We start from the raw sequence: 15,641 nt of genomic DNA, 5'->3' as shown, positions 1-15,641 counted from the left end.
GGGACCACTGTTGTTCACAATTTAGACTTTGGAATCAAAAACACAATTTCTAAATTTGCGGATGACACCAAATTGCTGGGGGGGGGGGGGGGTCGTCAATACTGAGGAGGACTGCAACAAATTACAGGAGGATGTTAATAAACTTGCAGAATGGGCAAATAATTGGCAAATGAAGTTCAACAAAGATCAATGTGAGGTATGACATTTTGGTAGGAGGGAATGTTTCTACTTGTGGGAAAGAGCATAATGAGAAGTCAACAATATAAGATAGTCACCAAGAAATGCAATAGGAAATTCAGAAAAAACTTCTTTACCCAAAGAGCGGTGAGAATGTGGAATTCGCTACCACAGGGAGTGGTTGAAGCGAATAGTATAGATGCATTTAAGGGAAGGCTGCACAAGCATGTGAAGGAGAAGGGAATGCTGATCGATTTAGATGAGGAAAGATGGGAGATGGCTCAAGTGGAGCATAAACGCTGGCATAGACTGGTTGGGCCTAACGGCCTGTTTCTGTGCCGTATATCCTATGTAATCCTAGGTTTGCTTGCTGCCTGACTCATAAAAACATAGAAACATAGAAAATAGGTGCAGGAGTAGGCCATTCGGCCTTCGAGCCTGTACCACCATTCAATATGATCATGGCTGATCATTCACCTCAGTACCCCTTTCCTGCTTTCTCTCCATACCTCTTGATCCCTTTAGCTGTAAGGGCCATATCTAACTCTCTCTTGAATATATGTAACCATTATCCAGCCTCGGAACCATTATATTTTTGATTCTTTGGTATATATAGATGGTTCTTATTGTGTTATTAATTTTTCATTATCAGCCTGCCTACATGCCTTGCTTCAAAATGACATGGCCTGCCAGCTGCAGTGTTGTCTGTACACCACTGCCCTTGGCTCCATGCAGTTAAGTTACAATGGCTGACAGCTGAAGACTTCACTTGATATTCTCTCCATGTGCAACACCACACGGGAGATCAACTAGTATTCTATATATTGCTAATACTCATTAATATATAATTACATGATGAGGGGTTGGGTGTATGTGGTGAGCCTTAAAGTAGCACCTCTGCATGAAAACAACTGCATCTAGAAGGGTGGCTTTACCAGCAGTTGGTCAGATGACTCACCCAGCTCTCACTAGTGGTTCTAAGTGTCACATCCTGGGAATTTCTACCACCCTTTGTGTGTATAACTGTTCTGTAATTTTACTCCTGAAAGGTCTGGCTCTAATTTTTAGACTATGCCCCCTAGTTTTAGACTCCCCAACCAGCAGAAATAGTTTATCTCTATCTACCCTATCTGTTCCCTTTAATATCTTGAAAAATTCAATCAAATCACCTCTTAACCATCTAAATTCCAGGGACTACAACTCTAATTTGTGTCATCTCATCATTTAACCCTTGGAGTCTGGGTATCATTTTGGTAAACCTACACTGCGCTCCCTCCAAGGCCAATATATCCTTCCGAAGGTGTGGTGCCAGAACTGCTCACAGTACTCCAGGTGTGGTCTAACCAGGGTTTTGTATAGCTGCAGCATAACTTCTACCCCTGTGTATTCTAGTCCTCTAAATATAAAGACCAGCATTCCATTAGCCTTTTAGATTATTTTCTGTACCTGTTCATGGCATTTTAATGATCTATGTACCTGGACCACCAAGTCTCTTTGGACCTCCGTTTTTAGCTTTTCACCATTTAGAAAATACCCTGCTCTATCCTTTTTAGGTCCAAAGTGGATGACCTCACATTTGCCTACATTGAAGTCCATTAGCCACTGTTTTGCCCATTCACTTAATCTATCAATATCCCTTTGTAATTTTATGCTTCCATCTACACTGTCTATAATGCCTTCTATCTTTGTGTCATTGGCAAATCTGGATATGTGGTCTTCTATGCCATCATCTAAGTCATTAATAAATACTGTGAATAGTTGAGGCCCCAACACAGATCCCTGCGAGACACCACTAGTCACGTTCTGCCAACTAGTGTACCTACCCCCATTATCCCTACTCTCTGTCTCCTGCCGCTCAGCAAATTTCCGAACCAGGTCAATAATTTGCCTTCAGTTCTTAGTTAACAGTCTCTTATGCGGGACCTTATCAAGTCCCTGTCGCTGTTTCAATATTAGTTTCCTGGGGATTTCTGGCATGCTATCCTCTTCCTCTACTGTAAATACTGACGCAGAGTAATTATTCAACATGTCCGCCATTTTCTTATCATTAACAATATTACTGCTATCAGTTTTCAAGGGGTCAACATTGCTCCTGACTAACCTCCTTTTCCGAGTATAAATGTAAAAATGATTTGGCCAGTATTTTTACCTGTGAGGTGAGTTGAGTGCAGGGGGCTGCGTAGCGGGTCACCCTCACACAGCACTCAGCATCGCGCTTTCCACTTTGTCTTTAACAATTGAGTTAGGCCGGGTTTCCCGGCCAATTAAATGCAGCGAGTCCTGCTCCAGGGAGTTCAAGCCCGCGGGGACATCCAGTTCCCTGGGGATGGGCACAAGGGATCTTCCAGTGAGACTAAGAAGGCATGGCTGGAGATCGCGGATGATGACAGCAGCAGGGGTGTTGTCAACTGCTCCTGGATCCAGTGCCGCAAAAGATTTAATGATTTCATGAGGCCAGGAAAGGTGAGGGCAATGCCACATTCACCTACACCCTGTTATGCGTGTCACCTCAACCCCATCACTCTGCCTTCCCAAGCCTACTCCAGCAGGTCAATCCTCACACCAACCTAGCTTGCAGGTCCACCCATCCCTCTCTGTCTTTGCACCTACTCACATCCCCATCTGACTAACCACCAGTGACACTCACCCTCATCCTAATGCAATCATACCAAGTAACACAACAGAAAGAGGCCATTTGGCAATGCCACACCACTCCCTCATAGTCACCCTCTACAGATGTAGCCCATCAGTTCCTTACACTTATTCCATCACTCTCAGAAGTTTTCTTCTTTCCCTCCTTGCAGGAGAAGAGAGCCCAGAACATCCAGGAGAGACAGAGAACCAGAGGTGGCCCTCCAATTTACACCAACTTGACTCCAGCAGAGGAGGAGGTGATACAAATCAGTGGACTGGCAGAGCTGTTGGCAGTGGGAGACGGAGAGAGGGGGACCTCCCAGCTACCTGGTGACAGAATTAAATATCATACAGCCACATGGCATACAATAGTCACTCATGGTGGCTTGATGTCAGCAGCCAGTGAAATGTGATCTTTTGCATAGCGGTAAAGTCTCACATTCTTATCATTACATTTCAAATTCATATCTTTAATCTCCCACAGATCCATCAAGTGCCCCCCACCCCACCTTCCCACTGTCCAGCTGGAGGGGGAAGAAGAATAGTCAGAGGGTGCACCATCAGCAGACCTAAGCGCACCCAGCACCAGCGCAGATACGCACACCTCGGTGGGTTCCGTTGTCACCTGGTGTGATACAGATCACAAATGAGCAAGAGCCGATGGTGGAGACAGGGACAGCAATGAAGAGTCCTCGCCAGCGAGCGCCGAATGCTCCAAGCTCTGGTCAGCTGTACGCTGATGCTAAATCTCGGGGGACAGTCGACAAAGCGGTTGATCTTGGAGGGGCAGCAACAAATGCACGAGGCACTGGCAGCTTTTCCAGCTGCGATGTGTGAGATTGTAGAGAAAATATGGAAGTCCGTCTCCAACATGCACACCACTATGTCGCAGGCGATGGCGACGATGTGCTGTTTCATGCGAAGGATGGCCACCCTGCATGGAGCAGCAAATGGTGCAGTCACATCAGCAGTTTCTAGCTGTGGACAACACATGTCAGGCGCTTGGGGCTGAAATTCAGCCTCCCAATAAGGCCTTTCCGACAGCCACGCGGCTGTGTCGAATGGCTGCTGATTTTTTTAGCGAATGGCCGTCGCTCGCAAACTTCTCCTGAAAATAAGATGCCAACCTGGGAAAGCTGCAACTACACACATGCTAGAAAGCAGAAGCAGCATGCTATAGACAGAGCTAAGCGATCCCACAATCAACAGATCAGATCAAAGCTCTGCAGGCTTTCCACATCAGTCATGAATGGTGGAGGACCATTAAACAACTAACGGAAGGACGAGGCTCTATGACTATCCCCATTCTCAATGACGGAACAGCCCAGCACGTAAGTGCAAAAGACAAGGCTGAAGCATTTGCAATCAGCTTCAGCCAGAAGTGCCGACTGGATGATCCATATCGGCCTCCTCCCGAGGTCCCCACCATCACAGAAGCCAGTCTTCAGCCAATTCAACTCATTCCACGTGATGTCAAGAAACAGCTGATTGCACTGGCTACAGCAAAGGCTATGGTGCCCAACAACATCCTGGCTGCTGTGCTGAAGACTTGTGCTCCAGAACTAGCTGTGCCTCTAGCTGTTCCAGTACAACTACAACACTGGCATCTATCTGATAATGTGGAAAACTGCCCAAGTATGTCCTGTCCACAAAAAGCAAACAAAGAGATTACTAATTAAATGGAGCATGTTTCAGCGGGAGAGTATTTAGGGAACAGTGATCATAATATCATCAAGTTATGGAAAAGGAAAAGCATACAAATACATAACTGGAGGAGGACTAACTTCAGTGAGTTAAAAAGGGATTTGGCTCAGGTAGATTGGAATCAAAAATTGGTGGGCAAAACAGTAATTGAACAATAGGAGGCTTTCAAAGAGGAGATGGTTTGGGTACAGAGTAGACACATTCTCAGAGATAGAAACGACGGACATCCAAAGTTAGAGCTCCCTGAATGACATACCGCCCGGGACCGCTGACATACCGCCCAAAATCGCGAAATTGATCAAAAATACCAAAATACCGTCCACATAATGCTCAGCGGGTAATTCATCAGTGACATACAGCTGGGTGGTATGCATACCATCCACCCCTGCATCATCATCATCATTACAGGCAGTCCCTTGGAATCAAGGAAGACCTGCTTACACTCTTAGTATGAGTCCTTAGAAACATAGAAACATAGAAAATAGATGCAGGAGTAGGCCATTCGGCCTTTCGAGCCTGCACCACCATTCAATATGATCATGGCTGATCATTTTTGCATCTTTACTACTCCATTCCTGCTTTCTCTCAATACGCCTAGATCCGTTTAGCCGTACTGGCCACACCTAACTCCCTTTTGAATATATCTAACGAATTGACCTCAACAACTTTCTGTGGTAGAGAATTCCACACGTTCACAGTTCTCTGAGTGAAGAAGTTTCTCCTCATCTCGGTTCTAAATGGCTTACCCCTTACCCTTAGACTGCGACCCCTGGTTCTGGACTTCCCCAACATCGGGAACATTCTTCCCGCATCAAACCTGTCCAATCCCGTCAGAATTTCTATGAGATCCCCTCTCATTCTTCTAAATTCCAGTGAATATAAGCCTAGTCGATCTAGTCTTTCTTCATATGTCAGTCCTGCCATCCCAGCAATCAGTCTGGTGAACCGTCGCTGCACTCCCTCAATAGCAAGAATGTCCTTCCTCAGATTAGGAGACCAAAACTATACACAATATTCAAGGTGTGGCCTCACCAAGACCCTGTACAACTGCAGTAAGACCTCTCTGCTTCTATACTCAAATCCTCTTGCTATGAAGGCCAACATGCCATTTGCCTTCTTCACTGTCTGCTGTACCTGCATGCCAACTTTCAATGACTGATGTACCATGACACCCAGGTCTCGTTGCACCTCCCCTTTTCCTAAGCTGTCACCATTCAGATAATATTCTGCCTTCCTGTTCTTGCCATCAAAGTGGATAACCTCACATTTATCTACATTATACTGCATCTGTCATGCATTTACCCACTCACCTAACCTGTCCAAGTCACCCTGCAGCCTCTTAGCATCCTCCTCACAGCTCACATTGCCACCCAGCTTAGTGTCACCTGCAAACTTGGAGATATTATATTCAATTCCTTTGTCTAAATCATTAATGTATATTGTAAATAGCTGGGGTGCCAGCACTGAACCTTGCAGTACCCCACTAGTCACTGCCTGCCATTCTGAAAAGGACCCGTTTATTCCTACTCTTTGCTTCATGTCTGCCAACCAGTTCTCTATCCACGTCAATACATTACCCCCAATACCATGTGTTTTAATTTTGCACACTAATCTCTTGTGTGGGACCTTGTCAAAAGCCTTTTGAAAGTCCAAATATACCACATCCACTGGTTCTCCCTTGTCCACTCTACTAATTACATCCTCAAAAAATTCTAGAAGATTTGTCAAACATGATTTCCCTTTCATCAATCCATGCTGACTTGGACCGATCCTGTCACTGCTTTCCAAATGCGCTGTTATTACATCTTTAATAATTGATTCCAACATTTTCTCCACTACCGATATAAGGCTAACCGGTCTATAATTCCGTGTTTTCTCTCTCCTTCCTTTTTTAAAAAGTGGTGTTACATTATCTACCCTCCAATCCATAGGAACTGATCCAGAGTCTTTTGAATGTTGGAAAATGACCACCAATGCATCCACTATTTCTAGGGCCACTTCCTTAAGTACTCTGGGATGCAGACTATCAAGTCCTGGGGATTTATCGGCCTTCAATCCCATCAATTTCCCCAACACAATTTCCTGACTAATAAGGATTTCCTTCAGTTCCTCCTTCTCACTAGAGCCTCAGTCCCCCAGTATTTCCGGAAGGTTATTTGTGTCTTCCTTAGTGAAGATAGAACCAAAGTATTTGTTCAATTGGTCTGACATTTCTTTGTTCCCCATTATAAATTCACCTGATTCTGACTGCAAGGGACCTACATTTGTCTTCACTAATCTTTTTCTCTTCACATATCTATAGAAGCTTTTGACGTCAGTTTTTATGTTCCCTGCAAGCTTACTCTCATACTCTATTTCCCCCCTCCTAATTAAACCCTTTGTCCTCCTCTGCTGGATTCTAAATTTCTCCCAGTCCTCAGGTTTGCTGCTTTTTCTGGCCAATTTATATGCCTCTTCCTTGGATTTAACACTATCCCTAATTTCCCTTGTTCATCACGGTTGAGCCAGCTTCCCTATTTATGTTTATGCCAGAGAGGGAGGTACAATTGTTGAAGTTCATCCATGTGATCTTTAAATGTCTGCCATCAACCCTTTAAGTATCATTCGCCAGTCTATCCTAGCCAATTCACATTTCATACCATTGAAGTTACGTTTCTTTAAGTTCAGGACCCTAGTCTCTGAATTAACTGTGTCACTCTCCACCTTAATGAAGAATTCTATCATATTATGGTCATTCTTCCCCAAGGGACCTCGCATAACAAGATTGCTAATTAATCTTCTCTTGTTGCACAACACCCAGTCTAGGAAGGCCAGCTCTCCACAGTTGCTTCCTCGACATATTGGTCTAGAAAACCATCCCTAATACACTCCAGGAAATCCTCCTCCACCATATTGTTACTGGTTAGGTTAGCCCAATCTTTATGCAGATTAGAGTCACCCATGATAATTGCTGTACCTTTATTGCATGCATCCCTAATTTCCTGTTTGATACCATCCCCACACATGTACTGTTTGGTGGTCTGTACACAACTCCCATTAGCGTTTTCTGCCCTTTGGTGTTCTGCAGCTCTACCCATACAGATTCCACAGGATCCAAGCTAATGTCCTTCCTTACTATTGCGTTAATCTCCTCTTTAATGAGCAACACTACCCCACCTCCTTTTCCTTTCTGTCTATCCTTCCTGAATCTTGAATACCCCTGGATGTTGAGTTCCCAGCCTTGGTCACCCTGGAGCCATGTCTCCGTAATCCCAATTACATCATATCCTGCTTGACAAATGTTCTGAAATTTTTTGAGGATGTAACTAGTAGAATGGACAAGGGATGTGGTGTATTTGGACTTTCAAAAGGCTTTTGACAAGGTCCCACACAAGAAATTGGTGTGCAAAATCAAAGCACATGGTTTTGGGGGTAATGTACTGACGTGGCTAGAGAACTGGTTGGCAGACAGAAAGCAGAGAGTCGGGATAAATGGATCCTTTTCAGAATGGCAGGCAGTGACTAGTGGAGTGCCGCAGGTCTCAGTGCTGGGACCCCAGCTATTTACAATATACATTAATGATTTAGATGAAGGAATTGAATGTAATATCTCCAAGTTTGCAGATGACACTAAACTGGGTGGCAGTGTGAGCTGCGAGGAGGACGCTAAGAGGCTGCAGGGTGACTTGGACAGGTTAGGTGATGGGCAAATGCATGGCAGATGCAGTATAATGTGGATAAATGTGAGGTTATCCACTTTGGGGGCAAAAACAGGAAGGCAGAACATTATCTGAATGGCGGCAGATTAGGAAAGAGGGAGGTGCAACAAGACTTGGGTGTCATGGTTCATCAGTCATTGAAAGTTGGCATGCAGGTGCAGCAGGCAGTGAAGGCGGCAAATGGTATGTTGGCCTTCATAGCTAGGAGATTTGAGTATAGGAGCAGGGAGGTCTTACTGCAGTTGTACAGAGCCTTGGTGAGGCCTCACCTGGAATATTGTGTTCGGTTTTGGTCTCCTAATCTAAGAAAGGACCTTCTTGCTATTGAGGGAGTGCAGCGAAGGTTCACCAGACTGATTCCAGGGATGGCGGGACTGACATATGAGGAGAGACTGGATGAACTGGGCCTTTATACACTGGAGTTTAGAAGGATGAGAGGGGATCTCATAGAAACGTATAAGATTCTGACGGGACTGGACAGGATAGATGCGGGAAGAATGTTCCCGATGAAGGGGAAGTCCAGAACCAGGGGACACAGTCTTAGAATAAGGGGTAGGCCATTTAGGACTGAGATGAGGAGAAACTTCTTCACTCAGAGAGTTGTTCATCTGTGGAATTCCCTACCGCAGAGAGTTGTTGATGCCAGTTCATTGGATATATTCAAGAGGGAGTTAGATATGGCCCTTATGCCTAAAGGGATCAAGGGGTATGAAGAGAAAGCAGGAAAGGGGTACTGAGGGAATGATCAGCCATGATCTTATTGAATGGTGGAGCAGGCTCGAAGGGCCGAATGGCCTACTCCTGAACCTATTTTCTATGTTTCTATGTTGACAGCTATCTGCGCAGTTAATTCATCCACCTTATTACGAATGCTCCTCTCATTGAGACGCAGAGCCTTCAGGCTTGTTTTTTTAACACTCTTCGTCCTTTTTAGAATTATGTTGTGCCTGAACAGTCCAATATGAGAGCCACAGTCTCTGCCATCGGTGGGACAGACAGTGGTTGAGGGAAAGGGAGGGTGGGACAGGTTTGCCGCACGATCTTTTCGCTGCCTGCACTTGTTTTCTGCATGCACTCAGCAATGAGACTTGAGGCGCTCAGCGCCCTCCCGGATGCACTTCCTCCACTTAGGGTGGTCTTTGGCCAGGGATTCCCAGGTGTCGGTGGGGATGTTGCACTTTATCAGGGAGGCTTTGAGGGTGTCCTTGTAACGTTTCCTCTGTCCACCTTTGGCTCGTTTACCATGGAGAAGTTCCGAATAGAGCGCTTGCTTTGTGAGTCTCGTGTCTGGCATGCGGACAATGTGACCTGCCCAGCAGAGCTGATCAACTGTGGTCAGTGCTTCAATGCTGGAGATGTTGGCCTGGTCGAGGACACTAATGTTGGTGCGTCTGTCCTCCCAGTGGGTTTGTAGGATCTTGCGGAGGCATCGTTGGTGGTATTTCGCCAGTGACTTGAGGTGTCTACTGTACATGGTCCATGTCTCTGAGCCATACAGGAGGGTCGGTATTACTACAGCCCTGTAGACCATGAGCTTGGTGTTGGATTTGAGAGCCTGGTCTTCGAACACTCTTTTCCTCAAGTGGCTGAAGGTTGCACTGGCGCACTGGAGGCGGTGTTGAATCTCCTCATCGATGTCTGCTTTTGTTTATAAGAGGCTCCCGAGATACGGGAAATGGTCCACCTTGTCCAGGGCTGCCCCGTGGATCGTGATAACTGGGGGGCAGTGCTGTGCGGCGAGGACAGGCTGGTGGAGGACCTTTGTCTTACGGATATTTAGCGTAAGGCCCATGCTTTCATACAACTCAGTAAATACGTCGACTATGTCCTGGAGTTCAGCCTCTGAATGTGCGCAGACGTAGGCATCGTCCGCGAACTGCAGCTCAATGACAGAGGTTGGGGTGATCTTGGACCTGGCCTGGAGACGGCGAAGGTTGAACAGCTTCCCATTGGTTCTGCAGTTTAGTTCCACTCCAGCGGGGAGCTTGTTGACTGTGAAGTGGAGCATGGCAGCAAGGAAGATTGGGAAGAGGGTTGGGGCGATGACGCAGCCCTGTTTGATCCCGGTCCGGACGTGGACTGGATCCGTTGGCAAGGATCACGGCTTGCATGTCGTCGTGGAGGTGGCGAAGGATGGTGACGAACTTTTGGGCGTATCCAAAACGGAGGAGGACGTTCCATAAACATTCGCGGTTGACAGTGTCAAAGGCCTTTGTAAGGTCGAAGGAGGCCATGTATAAGGGCTGGTGCTGCTCCCTGCATTTTTCCTGCAGCTGTCGTGCTGCAAAGATCATGTCCATTGTGCCCCGTAGGCGATGAAATCCGCACTGACTCCGGGAGGAGCTCCTCGGCCACAGGGAGAAGACGGTCGAGGAGGACTCTCGCGACAACTTTCCCAGTGGCTGATAGGGAGATTCCTCTGTAGTTGCCGCAGTCGGACTTGTTCCCTTTTTTAAAGATGGTCACGATCACTGCACCTCTGAGATCTCCCGGCATGTTCTCCTCCCTCCAGATGAGAGAGATGAGGTCATGTATCTGCGCCAACAGTGCCTCTCCACCATACTTTAGTGCCTCAGCAGGGATTCCATCCGCTCCAGTAGCCTTGTGGTTTTTGAGCTGTCTTATGGCTTTTCGTACCTCGTGCAGCTGAGGTGGTGGCTCGAGTCAAAGGCATAGTGTCGACTGGGGAGATCTTCGAAGTGCTCCTTCCAGCGGGCCCTGACTGCCTCGGTGTCCTTGATGAGTGTTTCCCCGTTCTTGGCCAACAGTGGGGTGGGGCCTTGGGAGTTTGGACCTTAGGTGGCCTTGACTGTGACGAAGAATCCTCGCATATCATAGCTGTCGGCCAGTTGTTGTACCTCCTGTGCTTTCTCCATCCACCACCTATTCTTTATGTCCCGGGTTTTTTGTTGGACCTCAGTCTTGAGCCGCCTGTAATGTTGCTTTGCCGCTCCCAAGTTGGGTTGTTGTTTAAGGCTTAGAAATGCTCTGTGCTTGTGATCTATTAGTTCTTGGATCTCCTGATCATTCTCAACAAATCAGTCCTGGTGTTTTCTGGTTGAGTGATCAAGTGTCTCTTCGCAGGCACTGGTCATGGAGACCTGGAGGACAGACCAAGCGCTGTGGGCATTCTGCATCTCAGGGTCATCAAGGCACGCCAGATTATCTGTGAGGCACTGGCTGTATAGGGCTCTCTTAGCTGGGTCTTTAAGTGCCCCGGCATTAACTTTTTTGCGGCACTGCTTCTGCTGTCCCCTCCGCTTTGGGGCTATGTTGATGTCGATGATGGATCGGATTGGGCGGTGGTTCGTCCAGCAGTCGTCAGCTCCTGTCATGGCGCGGGTGATGCACACATCCTTGCAATCCCTGCCTCGGACGATGACATAGTCAATGTTTGGAGTGAGGGTGTTGCCACGATGCCTTGTATTTGTCCCTCTGGCGGAACAAGGTATTGGTGATGACAGGTTCATATTCTAGACATTTTGTCAGGAGTCGGGTACTGCTGGACCCCTGCACACTGCCGACATACCGCCCAAAATTGCCAAATTGATGACTTACCATCGACATACCGCTGACCCTGCAGACCGCGCTGTAAAAGGTGGTTTTAAGTCGATCTTCAGTTGGCGGTATGCATCTTCACCTGTGAAATTTTAAAAATCTGTCACCCTCCCCCCCCCCAGTTTCTATCCCCCCCACCCCAACAGCAATCTGTTCCCCACCCCTCCACAGCAATCTCCCCCCAGTAATGATCTCCCCCAAATAGCGATCTCCCCCCAAGAAGCAATCTGCCCCCACAGCAGCGATTCCATCCCCCACTCCACATACCTGCACACGCTCTAAGGCCGGCAGTCTCTGTCAATTCAGGTCTGTGTCTCTCAGGGGCGGAGCTTCGCAGCAGCATGCGCGTGCGCACAACTCGGGACCCAAAGATTCCCGAGTGAAAAGGACTCACCTCTCGCACACCGCCGGCTGCACTCCGCTCGGCATTCCGCCGAGAAAAAAGTTTTGAAAATCACGCACACTCCGCCCTAGCAATACCCGGCGGTATGAAACGACATACCACCAGCATACTGCCGAGAAATGGGCGGATTCCAAGTTCGGCCCCACAGAGGTTAAAATGAGACAGAAAAAAGAGGCTTATGACAATTGTAAGGTTCATAATACAAAAGAGAACCAAGCAGAATATAGAAAGTACAGAGGAGATCTAAAAAGGGAATAAGAGGGGCGAAGAGAGAGTATGAGATTAGATTAATGGCTAACATAAAACCCATTGTTAGACTCTATCAGAGGCTGCAGACTAGATCAGCACTAGCTTCAGAATCCACTCCTGCAATTCAGCGGAGGTATAAAACAGGTGGTAGCCGATCGGCCGCCCATTATACACCCACTAGATTTTCCTTTCCTTTGACTTCAATGGGAGGGAAAATCAGAGGTGGACTGTATAATGGACATTCAACCCGCTACCACTTATTTTATACCCCCACCAAAGTTTAAAGTTCTGCCCATTGAACTGCTGGGGTAGAGTTCCACAAGTGTTATCCTTCTCGCCCAAGTGACAATGGGCCCAAGTTTCGAGCCGCGCCTAGAACGGCACAGTCCCGACCTGGACGCCCGTTTTTCGCGCCACAAAGTGTGCCTAAAAATACCCTCCGTATTCTCCACCTCCCTGCAGGTCCTCTGGCCCTCGGCGCGGCGCAGCAGGAGCTGTAGGGGGCGGAGCCAGGTCCCTGCGCTGAAAACAGTGCCGGGACCTCTGCACATGCGCGCTACAGTGGGCACGCAAGTGCAGTAGCTCCAGGCGCCCGAAACTGTGTGGGAGGGGCCCGAAGCACGCAGCCCCTAGCCCTGGCCAAATGGCATCACTGGGGCTGCGTGAATAAGGCTCCTCCCATGGCCAGATCCTGCTTCCTCCCGACCCGACTCGATTCCCGTTCCCTCCCCCTGCCCCCGGACCGGACCGGACACCCGCTTCCCCCCCCCGGCCCCCGGACCGGACCTGACACCCACGCCACCCCCCCCGCCCCCGGACCGGACCCGACAGCTGCTCCCCCGCCCCCCCCCCCCCCCGGACAGGACCCGACACCCGCTCCCCCCCCCACCCCCCGGACCCGACCCGACACCCGCTTCCCCCCCACCCCCCCAGGACCCAACCCGACACCCCCCCCCCCCCCCCGCCTCCGGACTGGATCCGACCTGACCTCCCTCCCCCCGACCTGACCTCGCTCTCCCTCCCTCCCTCCCCCCGACCCGACCCGAACCGACCTCTCTCCCACCACCCCCCCCCCAACCCGACCCAACGCCACCTACGTGTAAATCTGGTGCTGGGGACGGGCCCTGCCCGAAGTCTCAGGCCCGGCCCGTTCAGCCTCCCTCCCCCTTCTCCTTCCCTCCCCACCCCCCCCAATCTCCTTCCCGCCCCATCTCCTTTCCCCCCCATCTCCTTTCCCCCCATCTCCTTTCTCTCCCTTCTCCCCTTTATCCCCTTCTCCCCCCTCCCCCCTTCTCCCCTTCTCCCCCATCCCGCCCCCTTCTCCCCCATCCCTCCCCCTTCCCTCCCTCTGCTCCCCCGCTCTCTCCCTCTACCCTCGCTGTCAGAAATACAGACACTGACAGACAGAGAATGAGAGACACACAGACAGACAGACAGAGAGATAGAGACACTGACAGAGACACACTGGGGGGGGGGGGGGGCATCCCAGCACGCTGTTGGAGAGCTCCCGGTGCTGCAGTCGGTAAGTATAAAATGTTTTATTTATTGATTTTAAAAAATATATATTTCTTATTAATTTTTTTTGATTGATTTATTGGTTGATTTATTGATGTATTTATCATTTATTATTGATGATGGCTCTTTATTTGTAAAACTGAAGTGTTTAATGTTTGTAAACTTCCCTTTGAACACCACCACCCCCCCCACCATTCCCTACGCCTGATTTGTAACCTACGCCTGATTTTCTAAAGTGTAGACAAGGTTTTTTCGAGCGTACAAAAATCTTCACTTACTCCATTCTAAGTTAGTTTGGAGTAAGTTTTCACTCACGAAACTTTGAAATCAGGCGTAAGTGGCCGGACACGCCCTCTTTTGAAAAAAAAATTCTGTTCCAAAGTGAAACTGTTCTAACTGACTAGAACTGGAGCAAACTAAATGACGAGAATTCCGATTTCTAAGATACTCCGTTCTACACCAGTTGCTCCTAAAAATCAGGAGCAAATCATGTGGAAACTTGGGGCCTATATTTCATGTATGAGGCTAGGCACTGACTGGCTAAAGGCTATTTTCCAGGAGGGACTATCATAGCTAAGCCCAACCTTGTCCTTAATCTGTAATCCATACAGGTGCGTTTTCCAGTAGGGGTCCACAATCAGGAACTGGAATCTCGGCTGATTTCTTCCTCTCTGTTACCCAGTGTATTAAGTCCAAGTTTCCTTCACAACGATCGCCTTGGCTGAGATCAGCTATATCAGCAAAGATGAAGGATCGAACTTGGGACATTCCTGAGATGTATGGCCCACTTCTATACCCCATTCTATACCCATTAAGCCAGCAAGAATAGGATTAAAATTAAGAAATAAAATGTCAAGATTGGTTACAGATTTTGTCTCAAAAGGAATTTTTATACAAGTGTGCATTTATCCCCACAACAAATATTTACCATCTAGCAGCTTTTGCAGACTGTTTCTCATCACATGGATGTTTTCTATCCCTATGAAATGAAATTTGATGTTCGAATAGTTGTCTTCATTTTCATATCCTTTTCCTGCTGCCCGGTTTGCCATTGCATTTAACTGGAAAAAAATACAAGTGAGGAATTTAAAATACTCAAATCACTTCTGAATTACATTTTGTATTTAGGACATTTTAATTCTTACATCAAAAGAGAGAAATATCTTATATTTGTATAGGAACATAAGATATATTTTACAGCCTAGAAATTTGTTTTCCACCGATTATGGGCACGGGGATCGTGATGCACTAGTAACCCGTGCCCGTTTGGAGGACTGCAGACAGCACGTGAACATCGGCTGCCTGCTCATTTCCATGATTGTGGCATTCAGCCCAGCACTGAATGCGCTGCTGAGTCGCTGAATTCTCAGCGGGAGTGGGGGGCCAAGTTTGTGCGAGGCTAGCACCACTTAAAGCTAGCCTCTTCTACTTACAAATAGTCTGCACCTCTTAAAGGGGAGGTGCATTCTTCCTACAGAAGATCATTTAAATCATTTAACTGGCTGGCAAGACAGTGGAAAAAAATCAATTAATGATGGCACAAGAGGGGAGAGAGCATGCACCAAGGTTCTCCGATGCAGGATTGGAGGCCTTGGTGTAGGAGTTGGATAGGATAAGCGATATCCACTTTCCACCAGCAGGCCCTCCAGGTAACAGTGCAAAGTGCAGTTGGAGCAGATAGCTGCTGTGGTGAATGCTAGCTG

The 15,641-nt window shown here is 47.9% G+C and overlaps 1 protein-coding gene across 1 annotated transcript in view; it reads right to left on the bottom strand.

The window, feature by feature from the left end:
- mtmr7b (myotubularin related protein 7b) overlaps positions 1-15,641 on the bottom strand; it is a 277,663-nt gene that overhangs the window by 132,081 nt on the left and 129,941 nt on the right. Inside the window, exon 7 of the mRNA XM_070869780.1 lies at positions 14,867-14,999. Within this exon, the coding sequence (XP_070725881.1) occupies positions 14,867-14,999 (133 nt within the window). The remainder of the gene's footprint in view (positions 1-14,866; positions 15,000-15,641) is intronic.

Source organism: Pristiophorus japonicus, chromosome 2 (assembly GCF_044704955.1).
Source record: "Pristiophorus japonicus isolate sPriJap1 chromosome 2, sPriJap1.hap1, whole genome shotgun sequence".
Taxonomy (NCBI): domain Eukaryota; kingdom Metazoa; phylum Chordata; class Chondrichthyes; family Pristiophoridae; genus Pristiophorus; species Pristiophorus japonicus.
Note: the sequence above shows the minus strand (reverse complement) of the source record. Positions and strands in the feature narration are given on the sequence as shown.